Below are 17667 nucleotides of genomic sequence, written 5' to 3' on the forward strand. Positions count from 1 at the left end.
TATATATATATATATATATATATATATATATATATATGTAGAGCCAGGTTTCTTCCCTCTTTTTTTCTAAACTGTGTTAAAAAGAGGCAATTGTGGATGAGAAGTTGATAGTTCAGCCTGAAAAATACATTTAAAATTAAGTATCTTGGTTGTGCTTGCAACTGTTAATAGCAATTCTTTTGCAATTATAATGGGAAATAGATGTTTTTTTATAAGGAATTTTCAAAATTTCTTGGACAAATAATAGCATTAAGAAAAGAAGATCTGCACATAATTGGTGTTAAATATCCATTGTTTCTTGGTTATGTTTTGTATATTTATTTGTTGTGGTATGTACCTGTTGTTCTAACATTGTTTTAAACCTCTGTATGTAAAATTTATGTGAAGTAACATTAAACCTGAAGGAGGAAGCTTGGTTGCCAAAAGATAATTTAGTAAATATGTTTTTTTCAGATACCTTTTGATACATAATCCTACGGAACAAGAGCGATTTTCAGTGGTTTCCGTCAATGTGAATTCACCCAGAGTTAAATTATTGTCTCCTTCGGGAAAACCTGTTACTGTCCAGATTAGTGCTGTTTGGGATGGAGCAACTAGAGTATCACATGAAGCTTATCAGGTACCCTGCTTTAAGTAAAAAGCATTAAAATATGGTTTTTGATATGTACTGTAGCTTCAGAGCTGAAGAAAATGGAAAGTGTGCTTCATATATCGGCAATTCTATTCTCTGTAGACAATACTATTAATTCAGTTATTTTAAGTAAAAAAAAAAAAAAACAAACCAAATAGAACCCAAAACACAATTAAAACCCCCTAAAACAACCTACATATGTTTAGCATTAATGTTTCTTAAACTGATAAGCTGTTAAACTTTTGTGATATAATTTACTACATTTAAAGGATCAGTTTCAGCTGCATGACTGGAAAACACTGGATGTGTGTCTTTTTCCCTCACTTTCTCTAATGAGCTGCTTCTTCCTTCAAGTGCCAATCTGTACACCCAGTCACACACATCTGTATGTTCTCAAGCACTCCAGCTGGAAAGTCTTGTACATGAAATGGCTTAAGCATTTACATTTGGATGTCCTCTTCCCTTCCAAATACTTAAGCTGGGCAGATATCTTCAAGCCCACCTCCTGTTTTTTGTTTGAAGCAAAACTTCTAAGAATTTCTGAGTTGTACATCATTATAGAAGATTGTCCTCAACAATCACATCGCACATCAGAAATTTATTTCATTAAATTTTTAATGGAACTGTAATGATATATGACTGCAATAGTAACACTGTATTGCTTTCAGGCTTATGTTTTGATTCCTTTTGACATAGGAACTTGGTTCAGAATAATATTTCTGTGAAGGTAATTCAATAAATGTCTCTCAGTTGTGTTCCAAAGGGATAATTATTGTGGGCAAACCTTGCTAAGCAGCTCAACCCCACACACTTGCTCGCTCACTGACCCAGTGGGGTGGAGGAAAAAATTGGATGGGTAGTGGTGAGAAAGCTCGTGTGTAAATCTGAAGCTGTGTGCACAAGCAAAGCAAAACAAGGAATTCATTCACTGTGTCCCAAGGTTGGGGAGGTGGTCAGCCATCCCCAGCAGAGCAGGGCTCCATCGCATGGAACAGTGACTTGGGAAGAAGAACACCATCTCTCCAAACATCCCCCCTTTCTTTTTCTTCTCTGTTCTGTGTTCTTCACTGTTTTTTTGCTGAGCATCATGTCACATGGTCTGGAATATCCCTCTGGTCAGCTGGGGTCAGCTATCCTGGCTTTGTCCCCTCCCAACTCCATGTGCATCTCCAGCCTCCTCCCTGGTGGAGCAGCAAAGGGTCCTGATGCTGTGTAAGCCCTACTCTGCTGCAGTGGAGTTATTTATCTCTGTGTTATCAAAGTGGTTAATACTGAAACCAAGCACCAAAAGTGCTGCTATGAAGAAATTTAAGTTTATCCTAGCCAAAACCAGCACAATAATTAGTACTTTTATTGCTTGAAGAACAGGAAGTGAAATTACTTGTCTGGACTTCAAATTCTAAACAAATTGCGTTGGAGATGTACCTTGTATACTCTTCTATACAGATAATATCTCCTAAAAAAAGAGACTGAAAATTAGACACTTGCTTTATACTTAGTTATTTAAATTCATGCATTTTTAAATTTAAATTTCAAAATCAAATGATAAGTAGAGTCTGTATGCACTGGATCCAGTACACATGCATCTTCAATGAAAGGCAAATATACTCAGTACTGCATATCACAACTAACATTCTTAACAAGATTCAAAATTGTTACTGCATTGATATAATGGTAATCTTGATGCTAAGCAAATTAGTCATGCAGATATTTCTGTTTGTTAATCCTTCATATTTATTTATAGACTATGGGAAAACTCATCCATCCTAAAATTATTCAAGCAAAAGTATTTGCTCGGAACATAAATTCAGTATAAAAAGTTGATATTCTGCTATTTTTATTAATGGCTACTTATTTGCTCCCAACAGATGTCTTTTGTGGCACATCTGCTACCTCTTGGGATTGGAGTTTACCAGCTTCTGGAGGATGAGAGTTCAGAAGCAGTTTTAGCTGACTATAACATATATGTAAGGAATAGCAGACAGGAGAAGCCAGATAAGGTTTTCAAGATAAAAGAGATGGAGCATTCTGTGGATAATATAATCTTAGAAAATGCATACATGAAACTATGGCTTTCTGGAATGTCTGGATTACTGGAGGTAACTTATATTTTATTTCAAAACACTATATTTTACTTTTTTGTGCTGCTTTATGGAAACCTAATATGAATCTCTGTCCTTTTAGAAAATAAACACCAAGGAAGATGATAAAAATCATCAAATGAAGGTGGAGTTTGCTTGGTATGGAACTACCAGTAACCGAGATAAGAGTGGAGCTTATCTCTTCTTACCAGATGGAGATGCCAAGGTAAACTTTGTTTCCAAAGAAATTCTAATCTTGAGGTACCTTAAAGCATTTGGCAAATACAGATTGGAAGAGCTAGTTGTTCCCAGAACTGAAATAAAAGCTGTGTGGCTAGGCATAATGACATGGGCTATTGAAATGATTGGCAGAAGTTCATACTTCCTAACCCTACACAGGAGTAAAAATGCAATTGAAATTTCAAAATGTGAAAATCTAGAGAAAATTTATGATTCCCCCAAAAAATTAAGAAGCAATTCTTGCCAGAAATCCAGTGAGATATGACTGTTCATTATTGATGAAATAAGTTAATTTTTACTCTCTATGATGAAAATGTGTTTTGATTCATTTCTACATCTTCACTTTTCTTGATTTTTATTTTTCTTTTTAATTGTGATTGTGTTGCTTCTGGTTCCGAGGTACTTTTTCAGCAGATATTGGTGTACTTAATTAAGAAACTGACTCCCAAACTGGTGAGTATAAAGACAGAGTAGTAAGGAACTGTTCTGATTTAGTTCTCCAGGGTTATCTGTATTTTTAGCTGTGTAATTATTGGAGAGCAACAGCATACTCCTATTAGTTTTGAAATTGGAAATTGGGAAATGGCAGTGTTCTTACAGTGACTTCATTACCATATGGAGTCTACTACTTGCCTTTTGGAACTGAAAGGGTGATATTTCAGAAAGCAAAAGATAAAAAAAAGAACATTTATGAAGCTAGCTAGTTGGCAGCATATTTCTTCTGAGTTTCTCTTGTGTAAACTCAAGTTGCATACATAAGACAAACGATGAGCTCGATGCTTACCATTTTAGGAAATATAGATGAGTAATCATTCTGCTTTTTGGCAGGAGGGAAAGGTGTTTGGCTTTCTTTCTGTCTTCTTTTTTTCTCTTCCTGTTTCTCCCTTTTATCTGTGTAAATCAGTCTGGAAGGAAATAGAAAGGTTTCCTTTTCTTTTAGCAGTCTTTCCTAGAAGCACACCTTTTGAGGTCTGTGATTTGACAGGTTTGAACTATTTAGTGTATTTAGTCCCATAATAATTTAATTCAGATATGTTAATCAGAGTTTCCTTGTCCTTCATTTTATATGCCATTTCATATTTCTTCATTTTATTGTGTTTTTATCTGTGAATACTTGAGCAATATCACTTAGGGTTTTTACCTTTCACTAGCTTCGTGGTCACACTTTAACTAATTTCATTTTATATTCTAATTCATCTTTTGCTTTTAAAAATAATCACTAAATCTACCAGTTAAATAATTTTAACTATACAGTTAAGTAATTTGCTTTATGAAAATAATTTGGACAAATTGAGGTAGCAAAATGGTATGGTTTAAACAGAAAAAAGTCTGTCACATGTCTGCAAGCACAATTAGAAAAGAAAAATTAAATTAAACTACATTTTAAGTTAACATTAAAAGGGTGCTGTTCAACTTTTGTAACATTTTATGCAATAAAAATGAAATTGTTATACTTCTGAAAATTCTGCTTCATTAATATTTTGCTTCACCATAAGGCTCTTTTGGCTTGCATTTTAATAACATTAATTAAATTGTCCCACTGGGAATAACAGAGTAATTCTATAGTAGTTTCTAAACCAGCTTGAGCTAATGCTTTCTGTCTTTAAGAAATGCCATCTGTTCAGGGTTCTTAGTGTAATGTGGATAGACTAACTTTCTAAGTCCATGTGTGAATTGGCAATAGGATAAATGGCAGGCAGTTTTCTTGATTTTTGGTACCGTGTTTTCTTGTTTTGATTTTTTTCTTACCTCCTTTACCCTATGTTTTACAGCAAAATTTGCAAAGAATAATTGCTTTTTATGTTGGGCTATTTTCCTTTGGTATGAGTAGAGTTTTATGCTTTCTTTGCCTTGTTAACTGATTAATTTTGCATCTGATAAGTCTTTTGGTTACTTTATTTTCAATTCTGCAATACTCAGAAATTATTTGGCTTTGTCTGTTTTAATGATTTGTCTAGCCATAGTGCTGAACTACAACAGTGCAAAGTCCAGAACAAGGGCACAGAGAGGGGGCTCCATCCTGCAGGTCTAGAGAGATAGGACAATCCCCCACCATGCTTTTGTTTTTCCTTTCAAATCAAAACAGAAAGCAAGGCACCAGGAAAAAAGGCGGCATCTTAATTTTTTTAAATGTCAGTGAAGTGTTTGGCTGACTGATGGTGTTGATGAAGTTTACAAGGAAGTCCCCAAGGAAGGGATTTCCTTGGGCCTCACAATAAATACAAATAAAATGTCCTGTTCATGAAGACAAAACATGTTTTTCAACTCCTGTGACTTTGTGAAGAATATTAAACTTGTTTTTTTGTAGAGCTGCGGGGAAAAAACTCACAGTATTCAATAAACTTTGAAACAGCTAAATGTCTGTATTTTCTACTGTACATTCAAGACAAGTCAATATGTGATGACTTCTTAGTAGCCCTGCTTGGCATCAATAGGGAATAGAGCAAAGCAGTTTTTTCCAAAGCATCAGAACCTAAATGTTTGTGAGATCAATGTGAGTAGTTGATTTTTTTGTTTTACAAATTTTTTTTTTTTCAGTATCAAAGTGATGGTTTTTAGTATACCCAGACTAGGAAATTTTGATTCTCCCTCAGGCAGCTGGTTCTGTGATTCTGTGTATGTACTAGTTCCCATAGGTACTTATGTACTAACAGAATATATAAGAAAACAGATTTTTTTTTTTATCCCCTCGCAGGATCTCTAGTGCTAGAGCTGAAATACATGATATTATCTCAGTCTAACCTCAAACCCTGCCAAATAAGGGGCAATCTGCTGCTGAGAAACAACTTTTCCTGCAGCCTTTGTCTTGTGATTTTTCTTTTTTTCAATTCTAGACCAATCCAGAGCATTTCACTTGTGGTTGAAAACTTTCCCTTGGGCATAGGTTTTTTGGCACCCAGACCAACAGTGTGCTGCACTACCAGAAGTTTCCTGGCCCCTAAAATGGTTAGGGGTGCTTTACCTGTCTACAAGGGGAAAAGTTAATTGCCCATGCTTTGTGCCTCCAGGCTGCAATATACCATGCCATTTTCTATACAAGCCAGTAAATATTTTGGTGAAGGTGTATCTCCAGTTATTTCCACCCTTTGGCACCTGTTTTGATGTTAAGTATTTTAATATACCATAGGGATCCATGAGGTATTATTTTGTTCCAGTATTCTCCCTTAAAATTCCTGCCTAACTTCTCCCCAGGCCCCCTGCCCCACAATCTTTCTAAAAAAAAGATTCTTATTTCTCTTGAATACAAGCACAGAAAGATGATTTCTGAACCCTTTGACCCATAGTTCTGTTGTCCTGTTTCTGAAAAATACTGATTTCCAGGCTTGTCAGAAGCTACCTCACTAGGCTGCTGGATCTTGTACAATGGAATTCATTCCACTGGAGCTGAGGAGAACAGATATTACAGCAGCAATTTATTTTAACTCTTTAAAAAGTGGAGTCTTCAGACTAGCAATTGCATATGAAAGCCACATATTTTTATTCCAATTCAAGGTGTGAGTAATCACAGATTACTTCATGCTGGAAGGTCCTTTAGTCCATGTTTATTTACAAAGCAGAGTTAACACTGAATTGAGGCAAGGACTTTGTCAAATCAGTTTTGCAAATATCTATCATTGTTTGTTCTTTCCACATTGCCTGAGACTTTTACATCAAAAGTACCTTTGTATTTCAGATCCAGGACCAGGATCCTTTCACAGACCTGTGCATCTCACCAAGGATCTTTACAATGATACTAGAATAATTGCATATTCAATGCATAAAGATGTTTTCCTGCTTAAAAGCAAAAGCCTGGTTGATTGAAATGTTGTTGGTGAGGCAAACCTGGGCAATTATCTCTTTATATGTTCTGAACTCCTGGTATTTCCCCTGGTAACTAGCAACAGATCAAGGTCTAGGATTTTCTAAGTACTAAATATCAATTTGTAGGCTCCCCTGTTCTATCACTGCCATATCTTTACTTCATTTTCCCTGCTTGCCCAATAATCAGGGAACGTCAGTCATTCTTGAGAACATGAGTAGACATCATATTGCCACTCTATCAAAAAAAACTTGTCTGATCCCCAAAACTATGTGATAGCATCTGCCTTTGTAAGATACCTTCCTCTTTTGTGCCTTTTCTAGCATTATGCCTGAATTGGAGGCTTGCAAACTCAATGCATGTCCTAGCAAAATTAAGAACTATTATTTTTTAGAAATGCTTAGTTTCAGGCATTTTCTGCAAAATAACTGCTCCTTTTCGATCAGCCCATCTTTCTGTTTAGTTCAGACCAGTCTATAATAAGTTGCATTTATCTTCAGAAGAGGAGCTAATTTGGCTACATGTGCAGCCTGGAGCCTTGGGTGTGTGAATTTAGTATTTGTGGCAATATCCCAGAACCTGCCAGCTGATATATCCATCTCATTTCAGTCTTCTGTGTATTTTGATAGCTGTTGACAATATCACGCTCGAGTTTTGTACTAAAAAACTCAATGGAAAAGAGATCCTCCAAATGTTTGGGTTTAGTTGTTTTTAATTTTTGATTCAGGTAATTTTTATTTTTTTTTTAGTAAGTGCACAGCTTTTTATATTACTGTCATTCACCCATCATCTCTCCATTTTGCTGGCTAGCTCCAGTGAGAACGGAGCAAGAAATACGCTTACAAACTACACAAGACCATAAGATCTGTGTTACTTTGGCAGCAGAATATATCTGGCAGTCTGCTGTCTGTGTAAGTGACATTCTCCTAGGTCACAGGTCACTGGCTTGTCCTTATGACCTCTGGTTTCTCAGTTCCTTTTCTGAGAGTTCCTTTAGGTGTTGTTTCAGTCTGTCTTTGCTAGCTTAAATATCTTCATGTCGTGCTGCCCTGCAGGGAGGATTTTGAAGGGTTTGATTACTCCACCATTTGTTTGGTCATCCAGATTCTCCTCTCTGGGATTTTTAATTTTAAGAAGCCAGGTAGTCACCAATTAAATTAGTTTGTCTTGTCTGCCTGTATGTGATAGAAAAGCAAATATCAGTCTCTTCTGCCAGAAGGGGAGAATTCAGTCTACAGTTACGGATGTTGTCAGCTTTTCATGGAAATAAGAGGTTCTAACCTAAGATCTGGTCTTCAAATTTCTTTTATCTCAGTGTATTAGCTCATCTGTTTAATATGCCCCTTGAATGCCCTATTCCTTCTGTATTTCTCACCTAGTAAATGGATTTTGCATAACAGATAACATCTGTCTGATTGACAAGATGAGATCCTATGGAAGTATACCATAATTTTTTCATGCAGACTATCAAGAAGTCTAAAACACTATTTTGAGGTTTTTTATTGATTACCTGGATAAGATTTTCAGTAGGAAAAAGCCTTTTCCTACTAAACCAAACAATTTTATCAAAGCATAAGTAACTGTGATTTCTCTTCCAAACTCCTGTACAAAATATTCCTGTAGTTGATAACTGCAGAGTTGCCTCTTAAGGCTCTGGAAAAGCTTTTATTAAAGAGTATTCTGAAGCTCTAAGAATAAGTGCATGAATACAAAAGGAGGGCTTTTCACCCCTGAAAGTCCCTTTCTGTTTTTTCTTTTATACAATACTTCTTGAAATCTTCCCTGTTATACAGACAGTTATATGCTGAAAGAATATTGGATATTTACCTGTACTTGCTCTGCTCTAGTGTGTTTTGTCTGTATCTATGTGAGCTTGATCCCTGCTCCTCCTCAAGCTGCATCCCTTCTGTGGTGTCATCGCTTCAAGAAAGACCATGCTCTGTCCTTATGGCCTTGCTATATACAGAAATAAGATAGCCACCCTCTGAGAGCTTTTTGCCTAGATCCCTCTGAATAATGTGTTTTTCAAGCATTTGGGGTGCATTTTTTGTGAGTGAAGTCTTTATTTACATCTGTTTCCCTACTGAAGTTGTTGCATATTTAATTCATTTTTACCTTTGCAGCCCTCCATTTATTTCCATCTGGTGCGCATAGTTTAGTGTGGGATCAGTGTTTTTTTTTAGAAAAAAGTCACTGTTTGCCTAGCCAAGACTCTAAATACTGTGACCACATGGAAAAATAATTTTCTTCATTTCTTTGGTTTGTTGTGAATATGCAAAATTTGTCCTAGTCTGTGGGAGCCTTGAGTAGTAAGCCACTATCCTTATTGACATTTTGTAATGATTCTCAGCCCTACCCTGCATTCCAGAGAGCTCCACTGGCAACTTTGTCTGCTTCTGATGAAGAAAAAGCTTTCTCTTCTACTTGCAAAGGATATGCAAACTGATCTACACAGCAGAGTAGGGGAGTCCTTCCTTATACAGTATGTGCCATTGATGGAGGTAGTCAAACCACTTGCCTCAAATTTTGAAAGTACAGTATTTAATCACTGGTTAGCAGTTATAATTTTTTTAGCAAAAGAGCTCAATCCAGATGCAATATCAATACATTCCTGTGCTTGTCTGTAGACCTTGTATCGCTTAATCCTCATAAAATACTTGTGAGATGTGTAATGAGACTTAACCTAATTTTAGCTGAAGAGACTATAGGACTCTGAAGAGAAGTTGCTGAATTTCAGATTAGGAGTAAATTTTAATCTCCAGTGTTTTAGGTCCGGAGTGGTCTAAAAACCCTCTATTTTAATATTTATTAAATACTTTATTTTATTGACACTACGTTTATGAAAAACTTCTAAAATACTCACTCTCTCTGTTTTCTTTTTGTAGCCTTATATTTTTACAGACCCACCTACCATAAGAGTGGCTCATGGAACGATTTTCTCAGAAGTTGTTTGTTTTTTTCACCACGTGACACATACCATGAGGCTGTATAAAGTCCAAGGTAAGAGTTGTGAAATTCTGTCTCTCTTGGCAGATATTTTTTACATCACAATGATCTTGGATCCTACCTGCCTTTTTGATATTTAAATACACCTCTGCACTAGTGCAGAGTTTGTGAGGCTGAGGTTGTATTGACTCCAATACACTTTGCACTGTGATTTCTCTCTGAGTGTCATGCTAGGCATTAACCTGGTATGCTTAAACTCAACAGATTTGTTGGAAATATCTCTCCAGACTGATCTGAATGCTGTAACTAGCTACACATTTTGAAAATCAGAAAAAAAAAATTAAATATCTTGGAGAGAATGTAAGAACATAGTTTCTTTTGTAGTATCACATTTCCTGATGGAAGTACAATATATATCAGTGACCTTAATAGAGAAGTCTGGTTTACTTCACAACTTCAGGCTTTAATTATCTATTGCCTCCCTTTGTATGCCCTTTTTCTGCTTGGGAGAGCTCATGACAGAATTTTCTGTGTCTGTTGAGAGGCACCAACACCAAACATCCACTTTTTGCTTCTCAGGATGTAACATCATACCAGTTTTCCTTGGTTTCCTTCAGTTTTCTTTTTAAGTTGCTTGTTTCTCTTCTGTTCAGCTGCTGATTTCCAAGGAAATCCTAAATAAACAGTAATTTTGGAAACTCTCTACCCTTCCAAACTTGATGGAATTGGCTGCTGAAAAATATAAAAGAGGGAGGAAATCATGGTGCAATTGTATACAATTATTTTCATATGGAAACTCAAGTAAACATGCTTAAGTGTATCTTTCTATAATTAAGAAACACACGTTCATTATTTATATTTACTGGAATGATTCTGAAATAAAGAAAGAGGCACTGATTAATGTTTTCAGTTGAGGGAACTTACATGTTTTGTATTACCAACTTTACTAGGAGTCAAAATTGTCTTCATGTTTTTTAAAATCCTATTTATCATATTTAATTATTTTTCCTAAACATCTTCTAAAAAAAAAAAGTACTTTGAAAGTCTTGCTTGCTCTTCTCCTTCTTTCCTTTAGGTTTCAAAAATAGTAATAACATCATCTGTTTGGGGTTTTTTTGTTTGTTTTTTGTTTTGTTTTAGTTCTAGTGCATTTTGGTCTAGAACTAAAATTGATTCAGATGCTTCATTTTTGTGACATTGAAGTGTGAAGTTGCTGGAGTTTATACATATGCCAAAGGTTCATCAGAATTCAGTTCCCAGCTGATACAGTATCAAACATTAACTCACGCTCCTTAGGAAGAGTGAGGCAAGAGTTTACATTCATTGCTGAACATCCTAAGGAAACACAGCTTATATTCAAAACGATATGTATATGTGTGTGTATATATATGTGTGTGTGTATATATATATATATATGTATATATATGTGTATATATATATAGCCTATTTGTTTTATGTGACAAATAGTTAAAATCATCCTAAAGTGCATTATTTGTTAGTACTCCTTTTTCTTTAATTTGCTACTAAATACCTGCTAGAAGTATTTCAGTTCACAGAAAATGAGTTGTCAGTGAAAATCACTTGCTTGCCAATTCCTAACACTTAAATTTTTCTTTCCTTGGGAGTGTACTCTCTACTTTTTCCTTTGGTTTTTCTGATGATTTTTAATTCATCACAATATTTCAATACTTTCAGCATTACAAATGTAATGTGTACATGGGTAAGTCCTGTACCGTGCTTCTACTTTGACAAGGAAAAATGATGCAAAATATATTTTATATATTGTCTGTTTGCTCTTTGATGTGTTTTTATCTAAATTTCTTTAAATGTTCTTTCTCAAAGTTTCAAGTTTGATAGCTTTGCATCATTGTTTTGCTGAGGTCTATTTCCTTGGCTTTGTTAGGGGAGTTATTTATATAGCGGTGCTTCAACTAAAATAAGATATTTTGAAGTCTTATTAGATATATGGGAAAAAATCACTATGTGTATAAATGCATTTTGATTTCAAATCAGGATCTCATCTCCTCTTGTAATCTACCTCCTTGCCTAGGAGTAGAAAGACTGATTGTATGGCTAATCCAGCTGATGAATAGTACCTCCAACTCCTACATCTTCAGAAATTTTGGGGAAAATAGCTTTTACCACTTTTGGCTTTAAAATTCTGTTGATTTTGGGCAGAAAATACTCTGGGTTGACAACTCTGTTCGGTAATTGACCACTGAGTGATTTTTAACTTCTGCTGCCATTGGCATCTGTTTTGATATTATCATGACTTTGTTAATCTTTTTATCAGAAGCTTGTCATACTATATTTTCTTCATAGTTGTATTTTTGTATACTTTCAAATTATGCAGTACAAAAGTGATGACAGTCTAAACTAACTTACTGTATTCTTCTTCAATGTACTCATACTTTTAAATATTTGGAAAAAATACATGAAATATTTGGAAAATCTATTACTGGGAGCATCAAAAGTGGAGTGTAAAATCCACATTTGCCAGACTAGGTTTGGGAAAATAAAAGTAATTAGCTGAACCAAGTGTTTTTCATTTAGCATTGAAGTTTAATAACCATTGGTAAATGTTAACATTTTAACAGTTGCTGTAATTCTGCAGGTGGCATTTAGATTTTAAAATAGATGTGGAAACAAATGCATATCTGTTTTCTGCTTGGTGCAATTATTTTTGCAATCATTGGTCCCATTAGACTACAGAAAGGGTAGAAGTGGTGATGCTAAATGATGGTATGATTCCACTACAGACTGTGACTTGAACTGTTTGAAAAGGTCAGGTTATTATTAAAGGTATTTAATTTTCAGTACAAGACACTGTAGGAAAAAAAAAATTCACTCAAAAATTTGTCTGAATTTTCAGACACCTAATCCGTCTTTAATAAATATGAACCTTTTCCCTGTCAACAATTTTTGTGTTCTGCTTGTAGTTGTATCAGTTCAAATTTCTTAATACACTGTCCTTAAGGAAGATTCTCATTTGATTAAAGGAGCTGCTAAAAGTTTCCTGCTCAGTTGAACAGTTCTATCAAGAATCTAGTTAACTTCATTCATGTTTGGGAATGGGGACAGCTGCTTAAGAGTGAAGGGGAGAAGTGACTGACCAGGTCTTGCTCTAGCATGTTTATTTAAAGACTGCACTTAACAGTTGTGTGCTGTTCCCTACTGGTTCACTGGAACCCACAGTGGTTCTTACCATTTATTGCTCCTATTCCCCTTCAGTGCTCTCTTTCAGACTGTCTGTTCAATTTGTACCAAATTAGAAAGATTGCTCTATCATCTGTTGCATAACTGAACTGTCTTCTGATATCTGGTTAGGTAAAAGAGAAAACAAAATCTAGATCACTGTGTCCTGGAAGCACAGTCATTCTTATACATGTAGCAATTACTTTTAGAGATTTTAAATGCATCTTTTTCGTGTAGGTTTGGAAGGTCAGTCTCTTGAAGTTTCCAATATTGTGGACATAAGAGGAGAATATAATCGTGAACTCGCAATGAGAATTTCATCTGACATAAACAGTCAAAATAGATTCTATTCTGATCTTAATGGATATCAGGTAATTACCATCTCCTAATTGTAAAAGCTTAGGGTGTCAGGTTTTGACTGTCTAAATGTAAAGAACTTCTATTAAACTTACTCTCATGTCGAACTGCACTAATAATTTAAAAGGAGAAATGCTTTTTAAAAATGTGCCTGTTACAAAATTTGGTGTAGACCAGACCAAGAAGTAACTGTGTTCTTTTAAAGGGTTTGTTGACTATTCCTTTAAATTCTTTTTAAGAGAAGAATTATAATACAAGAAGTTATGACAAGTCACCATGTAGTTAGTTGCTCCTATGCGTGCATGACTTATTTTCCTCTGCTTTGTTTTTTAGTTAAAACCCATTGGATAACACAGTGTGTAAGGACCACACCTAGTGAACAGCTGCTTACTGCTGTGTTGAAATTAACTGATGTATTTTTTGATGTATTATGCTTTTTCTATTGGTATACATCTGAGGAAAGGGCTATTGTCTTAACTTGAACTGTGCAGCACACACAAAAGAGAGAAAAATTGTTTTTCCTTACCTTCCTTTCTTGCTAAAAATAGTTTTGCAAATACAGGGAGACCATGACTCCTGAATAAAAAACTACTGGCTTTCCAGTTGCTGTACTACTGTGTTTTGCTGGAGACAGTGAATATTTAAGCATGAAAATAATTTTAATACTGCTACTCATTTTTCGTGTACCATTCAAGAATTTCAACAGCACTTCAATAACTGGCCATTATAAACCAACAATTCCTTTTCTGCTACCTTAAATCTATTCACTGCTTGCTCTCTAGAGGAGAAAATTTTTTCTCTCACTTTATAACTGTGATTATTCCTTTTTATAGATTCCCTTTTTGTAGGTTCCCTTGATGAATCTTTCACATTTTTTCTTAATATTGTTTGATCTGAAAGTACACTGAAGCTACCATTTCCAAAGTGGTACTTTTAGCCACAAATCTGAAAAAACCTAAATAATACAGCTGAGTGAATGCTTTCGTGGTGGTTGTTCTTCCGGAGCACATGGGGTAAATGTCTGAAAATGTCTTTGAAATTTAATTGTGTAGAAAGAATGTATGTTTTTGAAGTTTGTGTTCATATTGCAGATCCAGCCTAGACTGACGATGAGCAAGTTGCCTCTTCAAGCAAATATCTATCCTATGACTACCATGGCTTACATCCAAGATGTTGGTGTTCGTTTGACACTTCATTCAGCTCAGTCTCTAGGTGTTGCAAGCTTGAAAAATGGTAAATATAAGATGAAAAAATATGACAGAGGTCTCTCCTTCATGATATTCTAAAATAGTTCATTCAGAGATTACTATACTTACCCATAAGCATTTGAAGAGAGGAAATAAGTTTCTCCAACTCTGACAAGTTTTAGAGTATGTCCATAACAGAGGAGGAAGAGGTTGGTCCCACATGAGATCCTATAATCTTCAGTGAAAGATCTCTCTCAAACTAGAGGCAGAGGAAAAAGATTGCAAAAAAGACAGAAGGAGCAATAAATTGTCAGAACCAGCTATTTTTCACCCAAGAACTCTGGTGGAATGAAAAAACAGAACAAAAGAGTTTACTATTTTTCATACTGCCTTGTAGGAGAGGATTTAAGAAGGATGCTGATCATGTTTTTTGTTCTGTTTGTTTGCTTTAGTGTAGACAGCACTAGTCTTAAGGTATATACAGAACAACTAAACTTCCCTGTCAAGGAAAAACAACAGCAACTTTTTTGAAGATTAGTGTTAGTGAAATAAAGGATAAATATGACCCTGGGTAAGAGTGAGCATACTTCTGAAGCAAAATGATACCTCACAAATTTAATGGAGTACTTTGACAGAGGTGATGAATGTGTTGACAAGAAAAATCAATTCATATTAAGAATTCCAAAAGAGACACAGTCTTGCTCCTTGGAGCAGAAAAGGGTATGATGAATGGCCTGGAGGACTGGAAACAGAGGACAGTTATTCATTCTATCAGAATGGGGGAGGTATTCAAATAAAGCTAGAGGTGGTGGGCAAAATAAGGTATATAATTTATAACTTAATATGTATAATTTCTTGCTGTAATATAGGTTGTCGGTTTAAATTTATGTGGTTTTTGCATAATAATGGACTCAATACTCAGAAGAGAAAGAGTCCATCAGAAACTACACCGAAACCTACTTCACAGTTTCTTTGAAGAAAAATGTCATAAATGCTCTGTTCTTATAAAAGCTGAATACCAGGCTGGATTGCTGGCAGCATTAGCAAACCTAGTTCACTTTAGGGCAAGGAATTAACACTGACCTATGCAGTGATGCTGTAATAAAACCCTGGTGGAAAATACCAGCCTTTTTTTCCAAGTCTACCAGATACAAGACCGAAACCACATTTTTTTCATGCCTCCCCTTGCTGGAAAGAAACCCCACTCCTATTGGCCTGATCCTGTGAATGACCCTGACACCACCGATGTTGTTAAGCACTCATTAAATGGGTATTGGAGACTAAATTAGTCTGCAGAGGCTCTGTTGCCTGATAATAGTATCTGTATTTGTTCTTTAACACTCTTAGTCTCTGCATCACAACATAATGCACCATCTAAATCCACAGACACTCCCACTCTCTCCTATTAAATTGGGGAAGCTAAGGCTAGCACTGTTCAACATTTTGCAGTTAAGTATCAGGGAGAAACTGACCTTCTGTGAGGAGTTGTTTCAAATCTGTCAGAGGACATTATAGGCTTTTCACCTACTCCAGTTAAATAAAAGAGCAACAGTCGTATCCCATACCTGACATGACATTGATTTCTTGACTGTTTCACTTTTTGACAAATTGTGTTATATAATTTAAGAGACACCAACATTAAATATTTATTCTTTGCCCACTAAGAAAGAAAGGCAAATGAATTAATCTAATTTGTTATCATTAAGTAATATTTCATTAGATTACTAAATTGTCTACCTTGTCCTGAAGGCATGTTGGATTCCTCAAAAAAGAACAGAAATGAAGTTTCAGAGGTTGCAGAGTATATCATATGCTTCAGGACATTTTTTCTGAAGGTCTTTCAGGAGGTCAGAGGGATCGTGGAAGAAAATTCAAAAATCTCACAATTTAGGCAAGTAAATCTCAGTAGCTGTGTGCCTGTGTGTGAGACACAGGTGTGTCTCAAGGCATAACCCACCATCTGACATGCACAGTACCTTAGTTCAAAATAGCAGGTTTTCTCTTACTCATTGTCAGCTGCTTTCTGTCCTGGATAAACAAAATCTGTTTGTACTCGAGGGAAGGGAGGAAAAAGTATTTGAGAAAATCAGGTAAAGTATAAAACAGACTGCCTTAGTAAGTAGACTTTTCTAGAAGCTTAAATTGTGAACTTCTTATTCAGGATACAAACACTTCACTCTTCCACTTTTATTTAGGAAATACCTACACTTGTTTGAAGATTCAGTGTGCAAAAAACATAACAGCCTTAATTACATGCCCCAGTCTGGTTTCATTCTGGAGATAGACACTTGAAAAAGAGTGAACTTCATTATCCAGGTTATCTATAATTTAATGTCATGCTTAAAGAGCTATTTTGAATGGCCATACTGCAGTTCAGTATAAACTCAGAATTTCATGCTTAATGCTAATCCAGTTCAAAGTTTTTTCCTATTCCCCCTTCTTTTCCATACAAGAAGTGATTGTGAGTATTTATATACTCCTGTTGATACCGTTTTTCCTTCTGGTTTCAAATGTGGAAGAAAAGAATGGAGTACAAGGTGAAGATAGTTCCTCTACAGAAGGTCTCTCCTATTTGGGAGTGATTCTTATCTTGGATGTTTGATTGCCAAGTATCCTAGTTGTAAATAGTAGTTAATAGTAATTATTTTTCATATTAAACTTTTATATAAACTCTGAAAATAAAAACTGCTGGACATTCTGCAGAAAAGCTTGTAACAATTTTTTTGAAGGTTATAAACAGCCACAGTCCAGTGGTATTAACTTTTTTATAATCAGCCATAACAATATTGATCAGCCCTAGCTCTTCCAAACTCAAGAGAAATATTATGATTATTTAAAATAAGTTAAATTTTAGTGCAGGTTATTTATGCTGAATAGAACCCTTACCTATTCTTGGTGCTAGTATAATATCCTCATGTTGCTCTTTCAGGTCAGCTGGAAGTGATCATGGATCGTCGGCTTATGCAGGATGACAACCGTGGCCTTGGACAAGGTGTTCAAGATAACAAGATTACTGCTAACGTCTTCCGACTGCTGTTGGAAAGAAGACATGGAACAGATGTGGTAGGATTCACTGCCTGGAATTTATATGCCAAATAAGATGTAAATATTAATTTCTGTTGCAGCAGCAAAGAACTCGGTAAAGAAATTATTCCATGAGTTGTAGGACTAAGGAAGTGTAGCTTCCAAGGGAATTTCGCAGTTAAGTCAGATCTTGCAGCAGGAATTAAC

The 17667-nt window shown here is 35.4% G+C and overlaps 1 protein-coding gene across 1 annotated transcript in view; it reads left to right on the top strand.

Moving 5' to 3' along the window:
- The window catches only part of MAN2A1 (mannosidase alpha class 2A member 1), a 106810-nt gene that overhangs the window by 68006 nt on the left and 21137 nt on the right, over nucleotides 1–17667 (top strand). The window contains exons 13-19 of the mRNA XM_059836776.1: nucleotides 454–619; nucleotides 2500–2730; nucleotides 2816–2938; nucleotides 9637–9751; nucleotides 13130–13263; nucleotides 14341–14482; nucleotides 17366–17499. Of these exons, the coding sequence (XP_059692759.1) occupies nucleotides 454–619; nucleotides 2500–2730; nucleotides 2816–2938; nucleotides 9637–9751; nucleotides 13130–13263; nucleotides 14341–14482; nucleotides 17366–17499 (1045 nt within the window). The remainder of the gene's footprint in view (nucleotides 1–453; nucleotides 620–2499; nucleotides 2731–2815; nucleotides 2939–9636; nucleotides 9752–13129; nucleotides 13264–14340; nucleotides 14483–17365; nucleotides 17500–17667) is intronic.

This window comes from Haemorhous mexicanus, chromosome Z (assembly GCF_027477595.1).
Source record: "Haemorhous mexicanus isolate bHaeMex1 chromosome Z, bHaeMex1.pri, whole genome shotgun sequence".
NCBI lineage: Eukaryota > Metazoa > Chordata > Aves > Passeriformes > Fringillidae > Haemorhous > Haemorhous mexicanus.